This window comes from Pelecanus crispus, chromosome 3, assembly GCF_030463565.1.
Source record: "Pelecanus crispus isolate bPelCri1 chromosome 3, bPelCri1.pri, whole genome shotgun sequence".
In the NCBI taxonomy this organism is placed as follows: domain Eukaryota; kingdom Metazoa; phylum Chordata; class Aves; order Pelecaniformes; family Pelecanidae; genus Pelecanus; species Pelecanus crispus.
Window position 1 is genome coordinate 40,765,508 of NC_134645.1, and position 25,980 is coordinate 40,791,487.

The 25,980-nt window shown below is 38.7% G+C and overlaps 1 protein-coding gene across 1 annotated transcript in view; it reads right to left on the minus strand.

Annotated features, from left to right (window-relative positions):
- The window catches only part of LRPPRC (leucine rich pentatricopeptide repeat containing), a gene marked incomplete at its 5' end in the record, with an annotated part of 95,396 nt that extends 73,624 nt beyond the window's left edge, over positions 1-21,772 (minus strand). The window contains 13 exon segments of the mRNA XM_075707684.1: positions 1,329-1,436; positions 1,518-1,623; positions 1,908-2,050; positions 2,847-2,991; positions 4,055-4,181; positions 4,670-4,756; positions 5,516-5,574; positions 5,665-5,786; positions 6,505-6,627; positions 9,581-9,786; positions 21,202-21,273; positions 21,370-21,638; positions 21,641-21,772. Coding sequence (XP_075563799.1) covers positions 1,329-1,436; positions 1,518-1,623; positions 1,908-2,050; positions 2,847-2,991; positions 4,055-4,181; positions 4,670-4,756; positions 5,516-5,574; positions 5,665-5,786; positions 6,505-6,627; positions 9,581-9,786; positions 21,202-21,273; positions 21,370-21,638; positions 21,641-21,772 — 1,699 coding nt within the window.
- Positions 21,773-25,980: the final 4,208 nt, after the last annotated feature.

The window sequence follows — 25,980 nt, forward strand, 5'->3', positions numbered from 1 at the left end:
TTTGGGAGCTAAGTCTAAACCTAAAACTACTTCCAATGTCTCTCAGAATTGTGTTAGTGAGGTGAAATTTTCCATGGAGTAATAGAGAGCATGTTTTTTCAGTAGGCAGCATCCACGTAGAGAAGTAGGACACTGATTTTAATTTACTTATTTTTGGCAACATTGTACTTCAGGTAAGTCACAAAGGACCCAACTAAAACAACGTTGCCAGACTTTTAAAATATCATAGAACTTTCAAGCACTTGAAAACCTGGGAGAAGATAAACTTGGGAAGTAGTCTAGCAGGAACAGAGCCTAAGGAGTTAATAAAAACTGAATATTGTTTTCACAAAGGCTTTTTGAAAAAGACTTGAGACATTTTTATAGCCAGAAACAATTAGGGAATACTTGTTTCAGCATTTCTTCCAAACTGGAATGTGACTGTATATTTAAGATAAAATTGCGATATGAAGAGCCTGCTAAAAGCACTTTTTTTTTGTTTGTGCATTTTGTTTGTCACCCAGTGTCACACTAACAACTCTGCATCTCATTCTAAAGCACATTATACTGTGAGATAAGATGAAAAAGACAGTTTTTTGTTTCCCCAAGGGGGAAGTACTTCTGTTAAAAGCATCTTTTTACAATACCATTCTTTCTGAATTACCAATAACGCAAACCAAAGAATTAGATACTGTACTCTAAAATTTAATATTTGTTCAATTCTTATTCATATCCTGTAGACATCCCCATGTGTAACAGGGGAAAGTATGCTAAATGCTTAAACCTACTTAAGAATCCCAAAGATTGAGCATTTCTGTCCTTCAATCAGTATGCTGTCAGGTCAGGCTCACGCATTCAGCAATGTAAGTTCTCCTGCAGTTTTTATTATTGTAACAAAACTCACGTTTGGCTTATCAGGTAGATAATAAGAAGTTGGCTTGAAAAAAGGATTGGGTTTGCAGTCCAAAAGAGCTATTATAACATAACCTTACTTTTAAATTCTTCTCTCAGGTTTCAGTTTCTTCAAGAGTAAACTCTGTAAAAGGTAATGAGCAGCAAAACCAGTGGAATGCAGAAAGAATGTGAAGAGTTAAAAATATAATTAAACACTCTCTCACATCTTTCTGTGCAAAGGTAGACTTCAAATTTGTAGAACTGTACCATCATTAAGTAAGAAAGTATGTTTTAAAAGTCTTTCTGAAGGAAAATCGGTTTGCAACAAAGTAAGACATGCAGCAAGGTCTTTGTTTACTTTCAAGAGTCTGCTGAATCTCATAGCAACGTTTTAATAAAAGATTTGTGCACTAGGTTTGCAATAAAGCTAGGGAAGCATTTATCAGATAACTAACCTTTAAGATTCTTCTCTTTCTGGAACCCAACTAGCAGCGGCCAGGAATAGTGAGGTCTGAGTGGCAAGCCTTCCTCTTTCATCATCTTCATCACATCAATGGCCAAGGCTGAAAACATTCGTAAGATAATTAAACAGTGACTGAGTAGTTTAAATAGGCATATGTAAAATAACTAAATAAGTAAAGTACCTGATTTGTTGGCCTCCAAAGCACAACGCAAAATAAACGGTAATGGTGCCGAGTGCATTTTGGCTTCTTTTAACTCACTACAAAACTGCTTCAGCTTGTTAAAGGGCTGCAAAGAATTTCAAAAATTAATTTAATATATTTTTCAATTTCTCAAATTGTTAAGAATGTCAGATTCTTCTAATGTTAGGAAATGGATTTTACACATGCCAAACATGATTCCTTTCTGAATTTCAATTTACTATGCAAATTGATATGAAATATTAAAATCCTTCTTTTATTCCTTAAGAACCGTGCAAAAAATCTACCATTTTCTATCTTCACAGTTACATTAAACTAAATAAATGTACTTTTATTACTATAGTAAGAAAAAAGTATTACTATTCTGCATACCGTATCTCTATTTACACAATGTTGCAAGAAGAAACTACCCTGGTCCATATTATCACGTGATAAATGAGTAAGAGACTTCAAAATATGGAAACTTATATCTTCGAAGCCATGAGTTATCAGAGTCAAACACAGGTTCATTGCATCTGGCAAATGAAAAACCAAGAACAAAATTTAAAAAGTGCATCTAACTAGTTTCACATTAAATTACTAAAATTAGTGAAAGCTAGGAAAGTAAATGTTTTACAAGTATCATTAGCATACTTTTAAACATGATTAAGCGATCAAATTTGAGTCTACCTTTTTCAAAATTATTTATATTTATCAATTAAATTCACTTTTCCCATTAGAAAACCATGCCAAAAACCACAGATGCATCCCCACTGCAGCATGACAGAAGGATACTAAATAAGAGAAACACATTTCTAGACATGTCAAAGAAAAAAAAATGGATAAAGTATAATTAGCAATTATCAATCAGATTACGCATACTGGGATCCTAAAGTGACTTTAACTGTAGATAAAGAAAACTATATTCAGCGTTTAGTCTCCCTTTTTATGATATTCACAAAGAGCTGTCACAACACAAAAGTGTTGTTTGAAGAAAGGACTCCATACTTACTGCTTTCCTATAAAATCTTAATGAATTTTAGAAGTTAAAAAAATTGATAATTATTTTTTGTATGTAAATGATTAAAAACGGTTTGTATTTAAATTTTATAAAATGTGACATAAAGCAGCACAAATGAATCCACAAACTAATGGCAAAAATATTATTTTCCGTAAGTATTCAAGAGAAAAGTACAAAACCAAAATTACCTATTTTTGGTAACATTAGTTATTGTTGAAAAAACAAAACAAAACAAACCCACCACCCAAAAGAAAATGCTTTCCCTCTCCACCCTGAGTAGCAAAACACTGCTGTAGTAACCAAGAACATACCTGGAATTAATTCCCTTTCAAATCTTATGTGGTCTTTAATATCTTCGATGTACTGAGGATATCCAGCCTTGGCAAGGCTAAAAATCACCTGCATCAAAATCCTGTCCATAAGGTACCCTTCAGTCTTCTCAACCTCTTCTAGAGTCTGTAAATGAGAATAAATTTGACTTTAATAAACTCCAAAGTGACTCAAAAGAGGATAAATTAAAATTTCAAAAAGTCACAAAAAGCTGGGGTTTTTTTCCTTTTTTAAAACCACGGGTTTAGATACATGGAATATGGTAGAGAGAATACCCAAGATCTACAGAGAGGGCCGCAAACACCTTTAGACTGTAAAAACAAAAAGGGACAGATAAAAGGGATATAATATACAGTTTCTCTCTAATATCTAATAATATATGAAAACACCAGAGGAATTCCCATTGTGAGATGACTTTCAAAAGAAATTACTTTGAAAAGGGGAGCAAGATTAATTAAACTTTTTGTTAGTGTTTGGAAGAAGGTTGGTTGATGAAGATTTGTTTAGTTTGTAAGTCACAGAACAATATTATGTTTCCCACATTCTCTTTCTTGATTTGGTCCTCTCCATCTGATACTACTTATTAAACTCAAAACAATTTTCTTTTCTCATTCCTTTCTGAGTACTTCTTTGATTTAAAAAAAGTAAGAGAGAATACTTGAAAAAAAAACAGCTACACAAAGGGCTGTAAGGCAGCATTATCTTATCCACACTTTATGAATACCTAAGTTGTCGGTTTGAATCAAAAAAAAAAAAAAACCAAACCAAAAACAAATCAGTTTTACTGGAAAGATTCTGTGGCTTCAATGGCAGCCAAAGAATGCCTCAATGGGAGCAGGATAATCAAGATTGACTTTTTATTTATTTTTATAAATAAATGTATAAATATCTCACATGCACTATTTGTCTCTAAAAAAACCCTGAATTACTAAATCGCTCACTGGCAAACATATCTTCTCAGAGTAAAAGGCAACTATCAAAAGACAAGTATTTTTCATAAAGTATGAGACTGCTTTCAGTTAACCAGCTATTCAGATACAATAAGAAAAAATTGTTTAATTGCTGTGGACTAGGAGGAAACAAGCTGTAAAATTCAGTATTATTCCTCCTGCATGGATAGAAAGCACTCCAAAGTTAAACTCATCAAAAAAAATCAAACAAGTTGTATTTAAACTCAAACTTGCAATACCTTTTTGATGCTATCAGCATCACCCTTTTCAGCATACATATTCAGCAGTGATAAATAGGTTTCTGGACCTGGTTCAACACCGGCCATCCTCATCACTGAAAGGATATTTTCTGCACTCTTCATATCTCTAAAAGAATTCAAAAGAAAGACCCTCAGTAGATTTAAGCATAATAATGTTTATTGTGACTTCCACATTTCCTCAGTAAATTAATTAGAATTGGAAACAAAGACTGCAACAAGCACAGAGAAACTTATTTTAACTAAGCAAATCCTGAAAGGTGAAAGTGCAAATCTTTTAATTATTGTATTACTTAAAATACTTTTTCAACTTTAACAGATGAAAAAGTTCAAACCTAAGTGCAGCAAATTTCTTTTTCAAACAGTACAAAGGTACAGTAATTTATCTTGAAATTCAAGATTTTCAGACACAAGAAAAATCTGCTTCCTTTGTTAAACAGCCCTGTTTTGCTTCAAAATGTATAAAAAGACAGTCTTCTATACCTTATTATTCAAAACCATCACACTATTCTGCAGCATGTAATTTGTCTGTACAGTATCACTTCATATTGTAGTAAAACCAAAACAAAACAAAAGAAAGAAGGTATTAAACATTACCCTGATCTTGCATGGCCTTTCACAAGGCTACTGAATACTGCCTCAGTGATTGGGAGATCTTTGTTCTTCATAAATCCAAGAATCTTACTGCAAAATACAAGACAATGCATGATTAGATATTTTTTTCCCCTTTGAAAAGATAAACTACTGAGCTATTGCTGCTTTGCTGGACAAGTACTGTATCATCAAACAAAACCAAATCCTGATCTCACTGAGCAATTACGTTTGGGGATGCTGCATAATGTGCTCATAATTTGGTCATTTTCATGTTTTCAGATGAATTGTATTTGTCGCTTTGAAATATGCAGACACAAGGGTGGGGCTGGGGTTTTTTATTTTTATCTTCCCATTACTTATTTCTCACGCCCAGCAATCACACAGTTGCAACTTAACCTTGCTAAAATTAAAATGTTAGACAGGTATCCAGCAAGCCCTGCAGAATGACAACAACAAAAAACAGAATTACTACTATTTGTTCCTCATAGCACACTTCGTTCTCAAATGCCTTTCCCAGTAGCCATTTTCTTACATAGGCAGTAAGCCTTCATAACCTCACACTTCTTCATGCTGGCTCTAGAAATGACAAAACAAGTTATTTTCTGAGCAACTTGAATATAATTTGATTTGAACACACTGGTCTATCACTTATTTTTATTTTGCTTGTGTAGGTTCCAGCTGTCTCTAAGAAACTGCTCTTCAGTGCTTGGTTAAAAAATATACTTAAACCACCTCTTTGCTTTGCTCAATTTATAAAAATTACACTGAAATGAGTTTTAACATTAATGGTAGGGAATACAAGAAACGGATTTTGTGGAAATCCCTTTAAACATAAATGCAAAAGAATACCTTGCTCCTTCAATGTCACCCTCATTGCAATAAGCAGCAATCAACCTTTGGTATGTAACCTACAGAAAACAAAAAGGGGAAGTTAATGATTTCCATCCAATAAATGGATATTACTATTAAGAATGAAGATATCATAAAAGGGTACCTACTCGATTGGGCTGCACATTAGCTTCCTCCATTCTGGCCAAGAATTCCGTCGGAGAAAATTTGTGCTCATTCTGAAGGTAGACTTTAAGTAAAGCATTATAATGGCTTGTATCATACACAGCACCTAAGGAAATATTTCAACCACAGTCAGTGAATGTAGATTCTCTACAGTCAACATGATTTTATATCTTTCTCAGGTAATTAATTTCATAGAAATTTTATTCTGTATGAACTTTATGTATAGTCAGACTGCTTCCTTTTATCCATCTTTGAAATCAGACATCTATTTAATTAACAGCACGCCTGTTTATAAAAGGCTAAAACATAACAAGAACACAGTAACATCAATGCTCATGTGCATGCTATTCAACAGTCTCTATAGCTGTATTTATTTTACAGAACCAGCAATATTACTATCAAGAAGTAGTTCGCCTATGCAACATCTATAGAGAAATTACTAACTTAAAATAAAAAAAATCATCTGATAAAACAGCTGGTAGCACTAGGAATACTCAGCCCACCAGATATCAAGGTATCGTTTAACAGAAAAGTAAAATACATTCTTACAATAATCAAAATCAAGCAAAAGTCCAATTTAAGCATCTTACAAAAAAAAAAAATCTTTAGATTTTTTATTAACACCCCTAGATGTCAGTATAACTCCCAGAATAGGAAATAGGTCTCTCACCTGATAATAAAACCTAACATTTATTTGGTAATGAGTATTTGCTGTTATAACCTAAGATTTAAAGACTATTAAAATACATTCCGTCTTCCATTACAAAGAAAGTAACTAAAGCACATAGCTGTTCTTGCAAGAGGGACTAACAAAACCAACCTACCCAGTTCTTTCATCTTGTCCCATATCATATGGGCTAGTTCCGTTCTTTCAGGTGACAACACCTCTGGTAAAAGAGCACCACAACTTCGCAACAAAAGCAAGGTCTGGTTACTCCCTGGACACCCTGCAAGTGGAACACAACCACAAATTTCTTTATAAATAATTATGCATTTAATATTAGAACAAAGATTTGAGATTGACCCACTGAAATATTTAAACATTTTGCATAGCACAGAATCTTCCGCAAGATTGAAGATTTTTACTGAACAGGACACCCCAATGATTAAACAATGACACGACTATGCGCTACCATGAGAAAGATTCATGATAAAACATGCCACTTAGTACAATAAACAGCTCAGCTGAGCAGAAATTTATTTTAAAAATACAATACAAAATACTAAACTCAGGATGATCTAGTACTTTAAATTTCCCAATCCAAGATCCATAGATCATTTAATCCTAACAGGGACATTAACTTTCTGGTAAATTTCTAAACCAGCAAATACTTCATACCAATTCCGTGCTATTCCAAAACTGGTATTCAGAGACATTCCACATTTAAATTTCCATTTCCACTTCTGCCCATGCTCTATATAAAATAAATGAGAATCTACACCTAGAGAATAGTGAAGGAAACTGTAAGAATGTCTGCCTTCTCTGACTTCTGGGCTAGCCCCAGAATGTCAAAAAAGTAACTATAAACTCATCTGTCTTGCTTGGACTTCACTATTACTCCTGAGGCAAAGGCAGAGCTGCAGAATCTATCACAGATTACCCAATAAGCTGGAGACAAAATTTTTCTCAATCACATCTTTATATGCAAACCCAGCAATTTCTAATAGAAAGGAGAGTTTAGAAAGCAGCATATGGTAAAGGACAGAAAAAAAAAAAAGCTAAAAAATGTTGTCTATTCCTTTCCTATCACAGAGAAAGGTATACTTCAGAAGTAACTTCATCTAACAAGGAGCAAGATAAATGTTTACATACAACATAAATGACGAAAAAAATCTGTAGGATTTTCTATCTCAGAGACATACATGCAGACTTGAAAGATTCAGACTTCCAAAATGACTTGAAGTCTAAAACATCACTAATGCTTTGTAAGCTACTTCCAAATCATCACGCCAACACTCCAAAGTTGTGTACAGCCCTGCACAGAGGCAGGAGCTGTTGCCAGTAAAGATATCTCCAGATGCTGATGATCGCTGTAAGTGTAATTTTTAATTATACAGAGCTGTAGAAACAGCTATACAGCTATAAAATAATGGCAAAATAAAGTAAAAAACCCTCAACAGCAGAAAGCTATATACTGCCTAGAATTAGATTTTCAGGTACTGAAAAGGACCAGCAAATCTAGGATACCACATAGCTATTGTAAATTATGTTTCAAGACCTCAATCCACAGCAGAAAACTTATTCATACAGTGTAAACTCATCTGGGGAGAAACACAGGCAGCAGTGGGGAAAAAAAAAAAAGCAATAATGAGAAGTAAGTTAAAACACTGAGAGGGGGCAGGTATAAATTGCAAATGGGGATTTGAACTTCTGAAGACATAATGGAGTGGTGAGAGAAGTCATACTTGACTTAACTTTGAAATCCCTGCATACAATTAATCCATGCAATAAAAAGGCCAACACATGTCCAGTTTCTTAATGCCGTTGTTATACCAGTGACTGAGTACCTTGAAAGGCAAAAGAAACAAGAAAAGGCTTGGCAGTATGAGCATGGAGAGCTGCAGGACAAGAGATCTATAGCAAGCACCTTCTTCGGGCATTTTTCATTAGAAATGGAAGAACAATATAAACACAGGCAATCTTTTTAAGAAATCAACAGTAACTAACCTCCCACACTTCTGCTACATTAGTTTTCAACATTATTAATAAAAAAGGACTGAATTCTTCATATGGAAATATATGTCATTTATTTTAATAGCGTCCTAGTTAAAATTCTTGTGAAGTTCGGTGCTTTTTTTTTTAAATATACTTGCACAGCCAAAGGAAACCACTATAAAATCTTTTTGTTAATATGGCTTCCTAAAAACTGTGTAACTAACCAATGATCATGAAGAACTGTGATTTGCAGATAAGCCGAGACACATAAAATTCTTGCCAACCCATACTCACAAATTAAAAGTTTATACCTAAAAAAGACAAAGCAGTCAATATCAGAAAGGATATCACAAGCAAAAAGAAAAAACTAAGAAGTCCAACAGAAAGAGAGCACGAATTGAAGACTCAGCTTTTAAGCAGTGAACTGCAAAACTTTTAAAAGCGCAATCCCAGGTATACAAGACATTAACAGTCCAGAGCAATACACAGCAAAGTTTAAAACTAAAACAAAACAATACATGCTGTCATTGACAAATATTGGCAGTGGTACTTAGTGAGTATATTTAGCAAATATCTCTATTGACTCATCCCAACTGGTACCAAACCTCATTAATTGTGGTACCTGGTTTGCAAAATATTGATATGGTCTGGCTATTTTTAGCCAAAGGGGTATTGAATCTGTCAGAATGAACAAGGCCTCAGCTGTTTATTTTTGGTTTATTCAAAAAAATAAAGCTTTCTTGTTCTGCATAACCACAGCTACCTGGCAATGCAGAAACTTGGGGATCACCTCCACATTTCCCTGTCTGTGTAGTTCCATTTTAAAACAAATAACCTCTTAAGGACAGCATGGCTTATTACAGACATTTTAAAAATATACTCTGTAAAACAGACAGAAATGATCCCTGTTCAGAGTGCACAATACAATTATATGAGGAAGGTGTAACATCGCCAGATAAAAAATAAGCAAGGCAATATGATATCTTAAAAAGTGCACTGAATTTTTACACGACTTATAAATTCCCAAACACAAAAAAAACTGGAAAAGTAATCGTGTGCATTCAAAGCAAAATAACATCTCTAAAGCATTTAAAGCCTGTTCATCAACATATGTAGCAGATTAAATAACACTCAAAGACAAAATATAAATCAGAACTCTTTCAATTAATTTCCTTGGTTTGATGAATCATTATATTGCAGCTTTAAATGTAGCTTTTATTTTGCTTTAATTGGAAACAACTTACCTGTTTTGCATATTTCATGGAAGATTTTTAGTAGAAGGGCTTTAGGAATGCGGCCAGTTTTTCTGACAGAGTTATCCAGTTTATTTAATGCCCAGTCAAACTGCCAGGTCCGTCTGGTTTGAATTTCTGAAATTGGTTCTTCTTTAACACTTCCCTCCTGTTGAGGTGCAACTGTAAGGAACCTTATTTGGTACATAATGTTTCTGCTTCAATAAAAACAAACAAAAAAACAGAGATTACACTTCTGTGAGTCATTTTGCAATTACACTAGTCACACAATGTCAAAAAGATAATGCACCTCATGCTGATGAACAGTTTCTCAAAAGCATACCATATTGATATAAAAAAACAAATACAGGTGATTTATTTCAGTGTCTTTGTACGTAAAAAGATATAGTCATGTATATTTTCTCACAGTGATAAGTGTTTCTCTGAGATTTTTGTTGGCTTCACCTCATGAGTTAAATGGTTCAAATACTGTTCCCACAAAAATAAAAATTTTTAAGTCATCCAGGTGCTATAAAAGTCTATTGTCCCACTACAGCTTCTCACAAAAGCTCTCACATGCTTTTGAAAAATCACTCCAAGAACAGTCATGGACATCACTTCCAGAACACCGCAAATCGAGGCAGCAAATCATACCTTTCTTTTCAATTAAAACACAAAAACTAATGCAGAGGCCAGTGTTTCAGACAACAATGGTTTAAAGAACAATTCCCCATTCTGCAGAATTTACATTAACAAGCATGAAGAGGCCATCCTCCAATGCACACCAAACATCAACACCAGATTTGTTTAAATATTTATTTTCTCAAAATAAAGTATGACAACAAGAAACATAATGAGAAAGTGTTCTTATTTCTAGCAAAACAGTAAGAGCTTGCCTTTTTTTTTTTTTTTTAAAAGAACAAGTTGATGTATATAAGAATAAGAAAATAGTATTTGTGCCATAGTGGAATTGTGAACAGCCTGTGCAGGTAAAATTATCATTGCACACACAAGCATTTTTGGAGGTCTGTTCTCAATTGTCCTTAGAACTGCATGAAATAAACCAGACTATCCTCCTCCAGAATCCTATACAAAGGAAGTAATACATGCTGGACGCCAAGAAGATTCAGCAACTTCTGAAACTGTCCTCCCTTATCTCTGGCTCTCTAGACAGCTCTTCAGCTAAATTTCTGTAAGGTCTCTAGACTAGTTGGAAAAAACCTAGTTGTTGTACTCCCTGCTGTTACAGATGCTCCAGGAGTCCTATGCAGTAATGGCTGCATGTTTTGTTGAAATGGCAGCCTAGAAGTAAGGAGTGCTGGCATTCTCTACAAAATGATTTCCTACACCTGGAGCTTTTTCACAGGTATATCTGCTGGTTGGTTTCTCACCAACCAGTGCTGGTTTAAGGCCCTCGGAGAGGAAGTCCAGTGGAAGAGAAAAAGCTTGCTGGCAATTCAGTGTTTCAGCAGCACTGGCAGCAAGCTGCTAAATGGCAGAAAAATCATCAGTGGAGTGCATATCAGTGTGGTGGAAAAAACAGACTGGTGGTTTACCATCTGGTTGCCTCTTGTGAGTAGGAAGTAGCCCAAAGATCACCTTTTTCCGGGCTGTTTAAAATCCTGATTTGATAACTGAGCAGGCCATAAGTTCTAGGAGTAAAATTCTTTAAATAAAACCAGCTTGAAGCAGAATATCTTTCCTAATGGAGCTGTGAAAACAGTTTAATAGAAGATGTCTGGTTTTTGAAGGCATTAAAAAAAAAAAATATCCTTTAGTAATGAGGAACATCACTACCATTTGGCACTATCTTTTTCAAGCAGGAAATTTTACACTGACCAATCTCCTTGAGTTTCCTCTTGAAGAATTTTCCAGAGGCCAGCAAATTATCTGCATTGTATTTGACTAGGGAAAGGACAAGAAAGAAAGAATTGGAGAAGGGAAAGAAGACTGCCAAAAAGGAGAGATACCCTCCTTTAGTCTCAGTTCTACCTCCTTCTAGATCCAAGTTCCCCCTGATTCCTTTGAACTAGCCTTCATTTTATTCAGATCCCTGTGTGAGCTTATTTAACTCGCTAACCTGGCACAATACCAATTCAGCCACTTCTAAAAAAACCCAAACAATTACTGTTCCATCAGGTTAGAGTGGAAACAGTTCACGATGTCCAAAAATGACACCTGAATGAATGAGAAAAAAGAAATGGAGTAGGAATAGGTGGCTAAAATCAGAGGCACTAGGAAGAAGAAACTGAAACACCACTTTTGGTGGTAAACAGCTCGTCAGATTAACACTATTAAACTTTTTTTTGTTACTAGTAATGCCATCTCTCACTAGAAATATTTGCAAGGGTGTCATTTTCCCTGATTCTTTCCTTCCATCCTTTTCCTCTTCTCCTTCTACCTCATCATATAACCAGAGACAGGGTACTTTCCCTAAAACAGAAATCATTAGACTAATAAAGAGTAAAATCCAGTAGTATAAGGTAAGAATAACAGTAAGATACTAAATCTTAAGTCCTCTTGGATGTAACAACCAAATGAGATGTCCACAACCTAAACCCTTTACTAACACATAAATAGCAATACTCAACTATGAGCTAGCCACTGGATAGCTACAAGAATGAAACTGTAACAACTGCAAGTTCTTTATCTATTTTTTCTTAAAGATATAGATAAAAAAAGAAAATGGTATCATCCACTCATATACCCATTAAAAAAGCTAATTCTTGAAAGCTTTTCAGAATACTTCAAGTCAAGTTGGAAAAAATGCTTTGGAAGCAAGCCACACAGGACTTACTGTCTTTGTAACACAGAACTTCATACTTTGATTTCCATTAACAATCAAAGCACAAGTGGACAAAACTCCTGTGCTTCAAATAAAATTGAAAAGTCTTTTTCTATAAAAATCTGCTATTGTTTTATAGTATTTTGCAAAATATTGAATCATATCTTACGCCACATTGCTCACTTGTAACCATAAACTAATCGATATCTACAATTCTTATCTTCTGCACTGTTCTAAGCAAGCCATCTTTGTAAGATTCTCCACATTTCGAAAGTCACAAACATTTTAAATCACTTGCATAGCTCCATCAGATTAAGTATGAAGATAAAAACAGTATGTGCATGCTCAAAATACACCGGTTAACAGCATGAGAGGACTCTAGTTTCATTTGTGACTAAACTCTCCCTCCTTAGCATTTAGCATGATGATGTCTATAACATAAGTTTAGAATATTATACTATATCAATTCCTACAGTTGCACACTGTAAAATATTATACTCTTACATGAAGTGTTACTTTAAGTTAACCTTCTGAAAAATCAGCAGAATTGGGCATTTCTATTTACATCACCACCACGCCCTGATACTATCAAGTATGGTACTGGTGTTTCTGCTGATTTATACTGATTAAAGACATTTTAAGGAATGGCAACATGGGAGTCTGAAGGGAAAACAGTATAAGAGTATAAAACAACCTGAAGAACTCTTAAACTTCCACTGGCATCCACCTAAATTACTATTATCAATCTGACATATAATGTCTAGCATAAGACTTGTGTGTACTTTATCATCTGTAGGCTTTCAACATTTGAATAAATTACACTTCTAGCATGATTTAAAGCACTGTGTAATGCTAAGCCAATCCCATAGTAAGAATTTGTTAAAAATAACTGTGTCTTCAAAAGCTGGATGAAGCTGCAGGCATCTACTGTCTTGAATTTCGTTCTTAGCACTACAAATCAACTTAGAATACAAAACTTGGGGGGGGGGGGGGGGGGGGTGAAATGCTAAGAGCTCACTATTCTGAAAGATTAAGCAGACCAGAAAGACAGCTTCCAAAAAAATGCAAACTTAACAAATTAAGTGACACAGTATAAGGTTTGATTTCAGGCAATCAAGCTGTCATGGTTTAGCCCCAGCCAGCAACTAAGCACCATGCAGCCGCTCGCTCACTCCCCCTACCCCGATGGGATGGGGGAGAGAATCGGAGGACTAAGAGTGAGAAACACTCCTGGGTCGAGATAAGAACAGTTTAATAATTGACATAAAGTAAAATAGTAATGATAATAATAACAATATAATAATGATAATAATAGTAATATACAAAGCAAGTGATGCACAATGCAATTGCTCAGCACCTGCCAACTGATACCCAGCCTGTCCCCAAGCAGCGATCGCTGCCCCCCAGCCAAGCCCCCAGTTTCTATACTGAGCATGACGTCATATGGTATGGAATAGCCCTTTGGTCAGTTTGGATCAACTGTTCTGGCTGTGCCCCCTCCCAGTTTCTTGTGCACCTGGCAGAGCATGGGAAGCGGAAAAGTCCTTGACTAGCATAAGCAGTACTTAGCAACAACTAAAACATCAGTGTGTTATCAACATTCTTCTCCTACTAAATCCAAAACACAGCAGTATGCCAGCTACTAGGAAGAAAATTAACTCTATCCCAGCCGAAACCAGGACACAAGCAAAGGACAGAAGAATGCAATAGACTACAGACTTACTGAAAATTGATACTAATGGCAAAACCTCCCCATGAAACAGAAAAAGAAGCTAACAAAATGAAGCAGTTATCCATGCATCAGGAATCTTCAACAACCTTGTACGATTCTTAATTTTTAGAAGTTGAGAAAGAACACATGATTAAGTGGAATTAAAAAAAAAAAAAAAGGCAAGGATAAAAAAATCGAGGCAGCCATGTTAACCATTTCAGTCAGGACGTCACAAAAAAAGGCAGCAAGAAAGGCTTCTAAATACAAGAAAGATGGTTTTAGAAAATACACATACCTCTTAAAATGGAAAAAAAAATTACAGATCATACACTGTTTAGCTTTCAAAAAATGTTAATTGCAACCATACCATGTAAACTTTAACCATTTTACCATGACTAAATTTTAACAAGGAGATGGGGATGCAGGTGAGAATAGGGAAGAATGAGCTAAATCATTTCTGGAAACATTAAGATATGTTATATTTAGGACACATTAATGGACCTTGCTTAATCTCCAGTCCTTTGGAATTACCTTCAAAAATTCATGAAAGTTTTGGGAAAAACAGAAGCATAATCAATAAAAAATAGAGATTGATGTACAGGCTTTTGGCACCATGTTACCTGACAATTTCATAAGCAAAATGAGAGGATACAATGTACTTTTAGTCACAAAAATATGGGTGCAGTAGTTGTTTAAAACACAATCAAAAAAATACATATAAAATTAAAATGTGCCGATGAGGGTTTGCTGCAAAATTGGCAATGTATTTTGTGGGATTCTAAATTAAGCTATCACCTGACCCAACTGGGAAAGACTGGTACGAGACATGTCTGTTCAATAATTTAATTAACAATTTAGATGACAGAAGAGTTAATAAACTTATAAAATTTGTAGACGACACCATAATGGTGGCAAACTCTTAGAAGAGGAGCCTTAGACTTCAGAGTCATCTTGATTACTTGATGTAATGGTCTGAAATCAACAAAAAGGAAATTCAATACAGACCAAAGAAAGTTGTATATTTTGGACAAAAAAACAAATGCAGAAACATAAGACTAGTGTCTTATTGACTAGACAGCAGTACAACCAAAAAGGTACTGAAAATGAGCTGCTGCTAAACATGAAACATCACGCAGCAAAAATAAAACTGCAATTCTTCAACTCCTAACAAAAGCAACGTAGATAAAATACAGAGAGAATTATTCTGCTTGTCATGCTGTGTTTACTCACAAAAAACCCAAGTTTAAAAAGACTCCAAAGACTCATCTATCCCACCCCACTCTCCAAGTAGAGAAGCAACTTTACCTAATCCATCAGGCATCACACTGGTAATATTAGTTGTTGTAATATTAATTGTAATTAAATATTAGAACAGGATACTTCCACAAACTTTCTCATTTGGAAGCTTATGAAGTAAGATTGGGGGGGGGAGGGGGAATCTAGCCCACACGTCCCTGGCATTTCTGATCCTGCCTTGGTGCTAGATGTTAGATTATATAGTCTTACGATGTAACCATATTTTTTCAATTATTTTAATCAACTTTGTTCAGAACTAAATGCTATGCTACACAGCAAAATGCATGATACTTCTCCAAGGGCTGCAATGAGTGCCAAGTATTTACTTTCATCATACCTTTAAATGGCATTTGAAGATTTTCTCCATGTGAAACATATTTGCAAGCACATGAAGCTGCACAACAAACTTCAGATCTGCCTGAGCTCGCAATCTGATTCTTCCCCAACACGTGTAATTTCTCTTGACTATGCTGCAGAACTATGTTTCTTTGTACCTACCCAGAGAAGCTCAAAAGGATATATTAAACCCTATAAAGTGATCTCTCTCCTACTCCCACAATCACAAGATTAGAAGTAGCCTTCCAATATTTGAGCTTTCACATAACTGTACCTTTACACCATTTTCAGCTTTGCCTCTGCAATTGTGAGGATTAAAACTGTAGACCTTGCTGACACAGGAAAGGTTAACCAATTATACATTCATAATTCCAAGACACAGCCACCCGCTATTTAATGGTAACTTTTCACCTCCAATTTAGCTTACGACATTTGGAAAGTACTTGAAGATAAACTCATTAAAAAAAAAAAAAAAACTTATGGAGAGATGAAGTGTTCATGGGGAAATTTATACCAAGTCAACTAGTAAAGTTCTTCTATGTTTGCATGGGTTTAGTGAGAATCCCAGTACTGTACTAATGTACTTACATGTTTTCCATATTTCTAGAGCAGAACAACGGCAGTGCCTTCCATGTCCTAAAGGAGCACATCTTACACACCAGCCCGAGTAAAAAATGTCCCATCTTTCTCAAAACTTAAAAAGGAGGTGGTTCCAGTGCTCTCCCTGGCAGCAGCAAAAGTTTACTTTCTGTAAAGCTTGACCAATTCCAAACATACAAAAAAACAATTACAAAGCCACCATATGGATATTTGCCTCCCTTTATCAGAGCCACAATAAGGTAGTTGCTATGCTTTTTCTAAGAAAAGTACTGAATATTTTGTTCTTTCTAAACTAGTCAAAAAGTGTATGAAATAGTTTTCAAAATACAAGCCATGCTCAAAGTAGAATAGCAGTAAACTTCAAAGAGTTAAAACTCATTACTGTACACAAAAGCACTACAGAGTTAACATTAGCTACATTTACTATATATACCACCTGAGAGCCCAGCATGATTCATATGACTGCTAAACAGTATTTCCCCTGACTTAGCTATGGTCACCTACAGAAAAAGGCCACAATGTTCAGACTACTGTATCCTTGTTTCAACGAGATACAGTAGGATCCTACAAGAGAGAAAATTTTAATGTTTCTTCACATAGACTGAAAAACCTCAAGTTTCTTGGAGACTGTCTAAAAACTTTGTCCAAGTGATTCACAAGAAGCAAAGCAGAAAAACTTCGCTTTGTGCTATTTCTTAGGAAGTCTGTAGACATTTTATGTCCATCAGTAAAACACATACAACTACAACAACAGTGCAGCTTGTGAAACTTTACTACAACAGAGCATCGCTTCAGTATTATCAAAAGTCTACTGAATGCCTCCTCTGCATTTAAAGCCCATTAATTCTATCATTTTGCTTATGTAAAGTAATTAACCATTCAGTTCTACATTTTTGTCCACTGGTGATGGATTGCTGAGTATGAAAGTGAATAGCCAAAAGCAATTTGTCTGCAGCTAATTTAAAATAAATAAATAAAGTACCATGCATTAGACCATGAATCATTTGGGTTTTTAACTTACGCCTTACCCAAAGCTCAAATCAAATCCCCCCAGATCTGAAACAAGATTCTTTGAAAGGGTATTCTCCCTCCCATCTCACCAACATGCTTTAATCTTGTACAGACACACCACAACGTACCAAAAGTCAACAGTCTTTACAAAGGACAACTTGCAAAGCATTGCGCATGGTACCCTCTTACCAACTTCCACCGCAATCGCTCCTCTGAATACAACACAGATCTTGCAAAGAGCAGGTTTCACTACAGCACAATTTACTGTTTGGGGAGATGCTCTTTGCTCCGCAGCCCCAAAAACCAACATTTAAACTCACAGATGACAATATCAAACTGAGGAAGTAACAGCAAGGCCAAAGACGCCTTGCGAGACTTACATGTAGAGATTCCACCTGGTTTTTCTCCTCAGCTATACTTTTATGATCTATGCCTTAGGAGCCTAATTGTTCTCCTTTTCTCTGAGGACAGATAGGGTGCCGACTTCAGCATGAGCATCCTAGCACTCACACATCTACAAGTGCAGTTCAGCAATACAGCTGCACTGATCTAATATCACACAGTCATCACACAGGACTCCCTCTTCTCCTTTTGACCATGGTCCCACCCTTCTAGAGTTCATCAGATCCTTAACTGATCCAATAAAAACTGTGGACCTGTCAGAAAACTTTTTCCTTGCAGTGTAGCAAATTAAATCAGTCCAGTAATAGGTCCAAGGAGCACCCTGATTTAGAGCAGGACAAGCTGGCCAGCAATGGGAGGGTGGTCAGTGTGGGAAGACTGGAGCCCATACCCTTCCTCCCAACACCAACTTGCCCACGGGAGCAAGCTGTAACATTGAACCATAACATAATCATCTGGAGTATGTAGAATAAAGTCCCCAAAAGATATTCTGATGTTAATTCAAAGCCTACTCTATACACTCGTCAATTGAGAGGTTTGTTACAGCATTCTTGACAGTCAGCTACTAGCAGCAAATTTAAGCATCTCTTCCCTTAGTGAAGCTTCTATGAACAAAGTTCCAGCAAACAATTTGTACTGCATAAATCAGCACAGTGCTAAAGTTTGTTGTTGTAGATCTGAAGTTTGTTGTATTGGTCTATCATGACTTATTTATCTTGTTATAATTGCATGGCATGAGAGTGGTGACATATAGCTCAGTATATTTCACATTTCATACTAGAGGTAGTCAAGTGAAGTAGTAAATTTGCCTTGGAGCTGATCTGATTTGCTATGAAATGCTTCTCAACCATCCAATGCAATCGGATATCCACCTACTGTCCTAACCCATTTTCAGAAGTTTAGATTAAAAATCAGAGCAATATGATGCTTTGATAAAATCTCTGCTTGAATGTGAATGGTTGCTGTTTCACATCTCTAAAGAAGTTAACAGATTTGCAACTTTTCTGTAACCCTTGTTGTCATGAAAGTCTCAAACCTCCCTCTGAACTGATTTATTATGTTCAATGCTAAAGCTACTATACCAAGCACATGTAAACATAGAGTCATTTACCCAGTTCCCTTGCAAAATGCTGGATTATTCTGTGTTATTTATTTATTTTTAAAGCTGTGGGGTTTTCCCCCACTATTCCAATTAGAACTTTATCAATATTCTCTGGAATTTACTGCAGCCGACAGCATTTCACTCTCGAAATACCATCTTGAGACCTGAACAGCAAGTATAGCAACTCAAAATGTTGTCCATATGTTATTCCAGTCCTTCAAGAGGACTATTTCCAGAAATGGAGGCTTAAGCAGAAAAAAACCCAAATAATTAATAGTTACTTAAGGTAAAAAATGAAATGCGATTACACACTTATATGTGCAAATTCAGTTCATAAATGTCACCTTTGCTTTACGGTTTGGTCCTAGATTACCACTTGTGCACTAGGATGCCCAAACCCATATAGTAAAGTGACAATAAGACAAAGATTTTAGGTGTAAAATTATCTTAGGAATGAAATTACTGGACAGAAAGAATGCACAAATTTAGATGCGTGCTGCTCAGTCTTACTCCAATATAATTCACAGTTTAGGTCAAAACCTAAAAGCTATGAAATAAATACCGCTGCTGTTTCCTGTGAATATGTTCTCTACCAAACACCTTTCTCACATAGCTAACTAAATCTAGCCCAAGAATTAAAGAGTTTTCAGCATGATCACTAAACTATCCCACATATGACCCCTTTTATACTTGAAAACACAGAATATAATTTGATGCAAGAAAAAAGTATCATTTGTGGGGAAAAAAAAACCAACCAAAACCTCAAAACCCAGCTGTTAGAGACAAATTATCATCACATAAAGCACTTTTCACATTCTTTCCAGAAACGCAGTTCTAGAAAAAACAGCACTGTTAGTCCTTCATCAATTCATACGTGAATTTCAGTGAATATGACTTCTTGCAACAAACAAATTTAGGAAATTAAGCTTCCAGTTGAAGAAAACAAAAATCAGCTCAATTACCAAAAAGTTTAGTTACGATTTGCAGCTAACTAAATATGTGGTTCTGTTGCCAACCATACAGCAAGTGTCCTCCCAGGTCCTGGTCCTTCCTGCACACAGGTCTGCTCCATCCTTTAGCATTTAACAGTCTGTTACACTTCAACCACTAAAACCAGCAGAAAACTATATTCTTTTTTAGGTAAGATTTTGGTCAGGCTACTGAATAAAATTGGCTCACAGTAGGTTTAATAAGCACTAAAGCTAGCGCAGGCAGTAACAACTTCCTTATTCTGATGGTGAGACTTCCCTCGAGGAGCTCTACATTGCTGACTCTCGCCTGTTCCCATCCCTTCGCCTGAACCTGCTCTGGAACTCACCAAGTCCTCTGCTGAACATATTTATCTATCTATAATGGCAGACAACCGTTCTGGTTTTCCACCAGCCACTAAGTTACACTGACTTGGCGGGACCACCAAAGCTACAACGAGGCACAAGCCCCTTCCCACCTACCTGCACTGGATCCTCACTAGGTTTTGCAAACACTGAAAGAAACAGAGCAAACATTCATATCCTTGGAGAAAACTGATCTAAACTTCTACTTAGCTAAGCATTTACATTTACAAATTATTTACAATTATTTTGTTTAATTTTATACAAATTTTTAGTTAACAACTATAATTAAAATGACAACAAGTCATTTAACATAAATGAAAGACAAGCATCTCAGCCCATTCCCAACCCCTTGTTTTAAGAGTTAGTCCAATTTTGGACATGGCGGAAACCAAAAATCTAACCCCATCAAGGCTCAGAAGTCATAAACAAACCTTTCTCTCATTCACAGGCAGTTCGAGAACTTGACAATGAAGTAACCCCTAGTGTTAAAAAAGTTTGCACAAATCTTCATGTAATTGTAATAGCATACTTGCTACATGAAATACCAAAAAAAAAAAAAAACCAACCCAAAACACCCAAACTCTTTGACATAGCTATCATCTGTAGAAGGCACTCCCTTCTTAGGACAAGTAATTAAAGAAAAAATTACAGAAACAACTAGCTTGCCTATATAACGGGATGCTAACATCACCCTTGTAATTTATTAAAAAAACCACTGCATGCAAAAACCCCTGAAATATTGTATGCTCCCTACAAACATGGATTCTGACATGTTTGATCATGTATTCAGGGCTGAGCCTTTTGCACATCTGCATCCAAGAGGTATGTGCTCAAGACAAATAAAATCCCAAATCTGGAGCTGCAACGCACCACCACTGGAGAGAAAGCTTAGCTCCCCTAAAACAAACTTTATTTTTATTTATTAAAAAAAAAATAAAAGTACTCATGTTAAGGAAGGCTTGTGTCTCCAAACTTCCTGCAGGGCACCAACCGCATATTAGTGTGGCCAAAACAGCGACAGGCACACACACAGGTGGGGTGAGTTTTCCACCCTACCTGCGTGATGGAAGAGAGGGAACCATAGCAAAGGAGTTAAGACATTCCTCCTGGTAACAGCCACAGCAGAGTCTGACAGGCACAGTGAAGCAGCCCAGATTCCAAGTGCGGTTACCCACAGGCAATCACTGCCTATCTCTGCCCGGCCTCCCGCCTCCCCCTCTGCACAGCTCGTCCCACTGCGGCGGCATCCCCCGGAGGACAGCGCCCTTTGCTCTCCAGAGAGGACAGCACTCTGCTTCCGTTTCAGCCCAACCAGACGCCGCTACCGAGCGGCGCTGCGGAAGGCGCGGTCCGCCCTCGCCGACCCAGCCGGAGGGAAGCGGGGCTTCCCCGCCGCCTGTGACCCTGAGCTCACCCTGCCGCGCACAGGCGGCCAGAGGCGGCCGGGCCGGGCCGGGCCGCAGGGCCCCCGCCGGCAGCCCCGGGGGGGCGGCGCACGCGGGGCCAACGGCCGCGGGGCAACGGCCGCGGGCGCGCGAGGCGGCCCGGCCGGCAGTGCCCTTGGCCACGAGGACCGCCGCCTCAGCCGTGGCCCCGCCGCACCCCCCTCTTCCGCCGACGCCGCGGCCTGCCGGCCCGACGACGAGCGCCGGGCAGCCCCGCGGCGCAGGGTCTCACCTGGCGGGGGCCGGCGGGCGGGCGGCGGCGGCAGCGGCGGCAGCGGGCGGGCGGAGGAGGGGCAGGAGGCGCGGGCAGAGCGCCCGCAGGCGCCCGGCGGAGCTCAGCAGCGCAGCCATGACGGCCGCGCGCGCCGGACGCGAAGGACCACGTGAGGCGGGCGCCGCGCTGCTGCGCACGCGCAGCGGGGGGCGAGGGGGGCGGGGGGCGGTGGCGCCCCGCCTCCGCCTGCCCACGTGCCGGCAGGAACCATTCCCTGAAGGGGGGAACCTCCGCCCCCGCTCTCGTAAGTGGCCCGCTCAGGCACCGCCGCGCTTCCCAGTCCACCCCATGGCGCTGATGCGACGTTCCGCGCAAGGTCGGCGGCGCAGCGCCAACCGCGGGTTGGGTCGATCGGCAGCCAACCCGGAGTTGCTCCGGCGGAAGGCAGGCGCCGGGCGGCCGTTGGCCGTTAGTGGGGAAAAAGCGCGGGCTCGCCGCGCTCCTGGAGGCGGAAGGGGCCGCAGGGCTCTGCCGGCCGGCTCTGCCGGGAGATGGGCACGGCCGTACGCGCCCTGCGTGCCGCTCCGCGAGAGGTGTCGGTTGGCCCGGGAGGGTCGCGCGGGTGGGTCGCACCTGCCCGTCCTTGCCGGCGGAAGGAAGTCACGTGGGCGGCGGGGGCGCGAGCGGTGCTTTGCCGTCCGCGCGCCGGCGGCAGCCATGGCGGGCCCCGGGCGCCCGGGGAGGGGAGGGGAGGGGGGGGCCGGGCCGGGCCCCTGGGGCTCCCGGTGCCCTGGAGCCCGGGTCCGGAGGCGGAGGAAGGTGGTTCCCGGCGGCTCCCGCTCGCTCAGGGTTTGAGGCGGGACGGAGCAGGCGCTCGCTGTCTGTAGGGTATTTCAGGCAGCACTGAAAACGCGGCACGTGGCGTGCAAATGCGGGGGGGGGGAAATATCCCTCGGCCTGTTCTTGTGCGTAATAAAAACGCCGTCTCGCCCGCGCCACGTGTTGCTCTAAGCAAGCAATGCTTGCGTAGTTGGGCTGGGAAAGCCACTGGTGGCGGTCAGCCTTATAGGGCCACAGCGCCCTCGAAATGTCGTCATCCCCTGCTTCCTTCCCTTCCGGGAACAAAATGGGAGGGAGAGGCAGAGGGAAGAACCTTAATGAAAAGCTTCTTAGCAGTAAATACCTGAGCATGTTTATATTTTCTACGATGCCATGTGCATTGATGTTTCATTTTGGCATGCAAGTTAAAGCTCGTTCCTATGATGTAACACACTAAAGTATATGGATACTTGTAAGTTATATTTTAATACAAAAAGCCATGTAATTATTTTTGCCATAGGTTGCAAATAATTACTCCAGGGGGCAGATTGTTCATCAAAAGAGCTGAGTGATTTTTATCAAATCAATTACAATCAGCCATTTCCAATTACACTTTACTTGGTAAGACTTGTAAAGTCTCCTCATCAAGATGCAAAGGGCCCAGTTTTTGAAAGTTATGACCACCCACTTCTGCTGTTTATAAGAAAGTCCTGGATGCTCAAGACTTCTCATAGTCAAGCCATAAGGCACGAGCTACAGCTAATAAGACAATATTTTTAATGTTACTGATTATCATGGCTTCTGCTGTATCACAGTATTATGGTATTTCGCAGAATACAGAGTTCAGGCTTAATGAGGAAGACCAAGATGAATTTTTTTAACCCAAGTACAAACCTAGTAGCATTTCTGCTAATTATTAGGCTGACTTAGGTATGTGCTTACCAAACTTGATGACGGAGTAGAGCACCTGGGAGCTGACTGTAAAGGCACAATACAAAAATGTTTACAATGCATCCAATAAGGACCAGAAATAGTAAAGCAAATGACTGGAAGAGTAAAGGAAAGTAATGAGATTACATTGGTCAGCATAATAAATAGTAGGTTCTTGTTGCTGAGACTTCACTGCTACTGAGTAAGTAAAGAACAGTTTTAAGAAGTGTTTTGAAGGAGAACAATGGGACAGATGCTGACCAGGAATTCCTTCAAAGGACAAAGAAAATACGAAGGTGTTTGAAAATCTAGTAAGTAGATAATGGGATCTGAAACAATGGGCTGCTCAGGGTGGAGTTGTCTTTTCACTACTGAGTGAAGGGTTGAAGATATGATTCTATAAAAACAGCTGTTTGATGTGAAAAGGAAAGGAGGTCCCAAGGAATTAGTTCAAAGTGTGATATATCTGAAGCAATAGGCTTAGGAAATTATATTTGCTGAAGTTCTCTGAATGGATATGGGAGTCTAGATCACATTTATCAAGATCTGAAAAAGAGAAAATTCTTAATCAGTAAATTGAGACATAATGTTTAGGTGAGAGTTTTGGTTTTCTGGATGAAGAAAACAAGTTGTGTATTAGATACGTTATTTGTGGAGAAAAAATATTACTGCTTGTATGCTAGAATCTAGAGAAAGCACTGTATGGATGTATCACCAGTAGTAGTTGAGAAACAGGAGGAGTTAAGAGTGAAAGTTTTATTTTAGCCATGCCATGCTTGAGTTGATGAGTCGTATACAAGATATGAATGAGGTACTGGTATTTCAGTATGGACAAACAGCTTGAGATAGATCTGTGGGTCCTCAGCACAGTAGCTATGCTATATTTGTAGAAGATTATCCAGAGATGAAAGATACAGATCCAGAGATATGGAAAAGGCCAAAGGCACAAATATACCCAAAGAGGGGGATGGAGATACTCATCCAAGGAGGAGGATTGAGAAAGAAGCGCTAGGGAAGGAGTCGTAGAAGCCACAGAAGGAAGAACTGTGGTCAGCTGCATGAGGGACAAGTGAAAAATCAGATGTGAATGAGTCCAGGCTAAGAGAGATGGGAAGGAAAGACGTGGCAGACAAAGGACCAGGAAAAGGACGCAGTCTAAGGAAACATGGTTTGTTGGTCTTGCAACCAAAAGAATTAACAGAAAGCTCCAGACAAGCAAAAGAAATACTCTGCTGACTTCCCTGTTTTTTCCTTTCTCTAAACAAGCCACATCCTCCAAGATTTTTGTCTGGATTCACTCTGCCCAGGCAATTTATTCCTGTCATTAATAATTCCCAGGAGACTATCCCTAGGGATAACAATTAAGCAGTGCCGTGTTATGTTCCTGGGCTCCGGCGCTGTGTCTCTACTATTGAATTCCTATTCTCTACAACAATTTCAGCCTATGCCAGACAATTGCCTGGCATAGTTTGAGCAATCAGCATCACAGCTTGGGGCTGTTGCCAGTAGGCAGTCTGGTAATCACCACCCTGTGCTGGAGGGTGGGAGGATTTAAAAGTAAGGACTCTGGCTAAGCTCCTCCTTGAGTTGCCTTGAAGGCCACAGAATTGTTCTGGTTATTTAAGGTAATAGATGGCCATTGCCTACAGGCATACTACCTCTACTGCAACTTGTAAGTTCTCATAAGGTTTCTGCTGATTTCCTAGATCATAATTTCAATATCATAAACATTTCTTAATAATTTTTAAAACTTAATTGAAGTGTGACATGGAAATTTCCAAAGCAAGACTTATAATAACATGCACTAATTAAAGCTTCCTTCACTCTCCCACCTTTCAAATAAAACCCCATATGTACAAAACAGCTAAAAAAAGTAGTTTATGCCACAGTTGGCTTTGGAAAATCTGGAAATCCAAAGTTAGAATTACGCTATAAATGTATCCTCAGAATCTGAGCAGTAGAAACTTTTGGAGTGAATGATCCAAGTTGTGTCAAAATGCCTTTGCAACACTGGAGGAAACATAAGAGGACACATGGAAGGGAATCAACGTTGGCCTAGGACTGTTGCATTTAGGCAGTTTGGATGTGGCTGCTGTGTGGCAGAGGGTAAGATGATAACAGGGATCATGGTTAATTGCCTTTATCTCTTACAAGAGGTTTATGAGATGTTAACCTTTGGAAAAGTCAAATGTGGTCTGTGCTTGCAGGCTGTGCAATGGGGTCTAGGTTAATTCCATGGTTCCTTTGGGGGTCTCAGAGGTGCCCTCTACTGGCTTGAGCTGTCTGACAAAGCCATCAAATCCTTGCTGGAAAGGTAGCGTTCATTTCTAGAGTTTTCAATGCAGGAGGTTTTAAGGTGGACACAAAACATCTTGTGCTGTGTAGTGGGGGACCTCTTGCTCCTAAACTCCTGCTACTTTTGCCTGT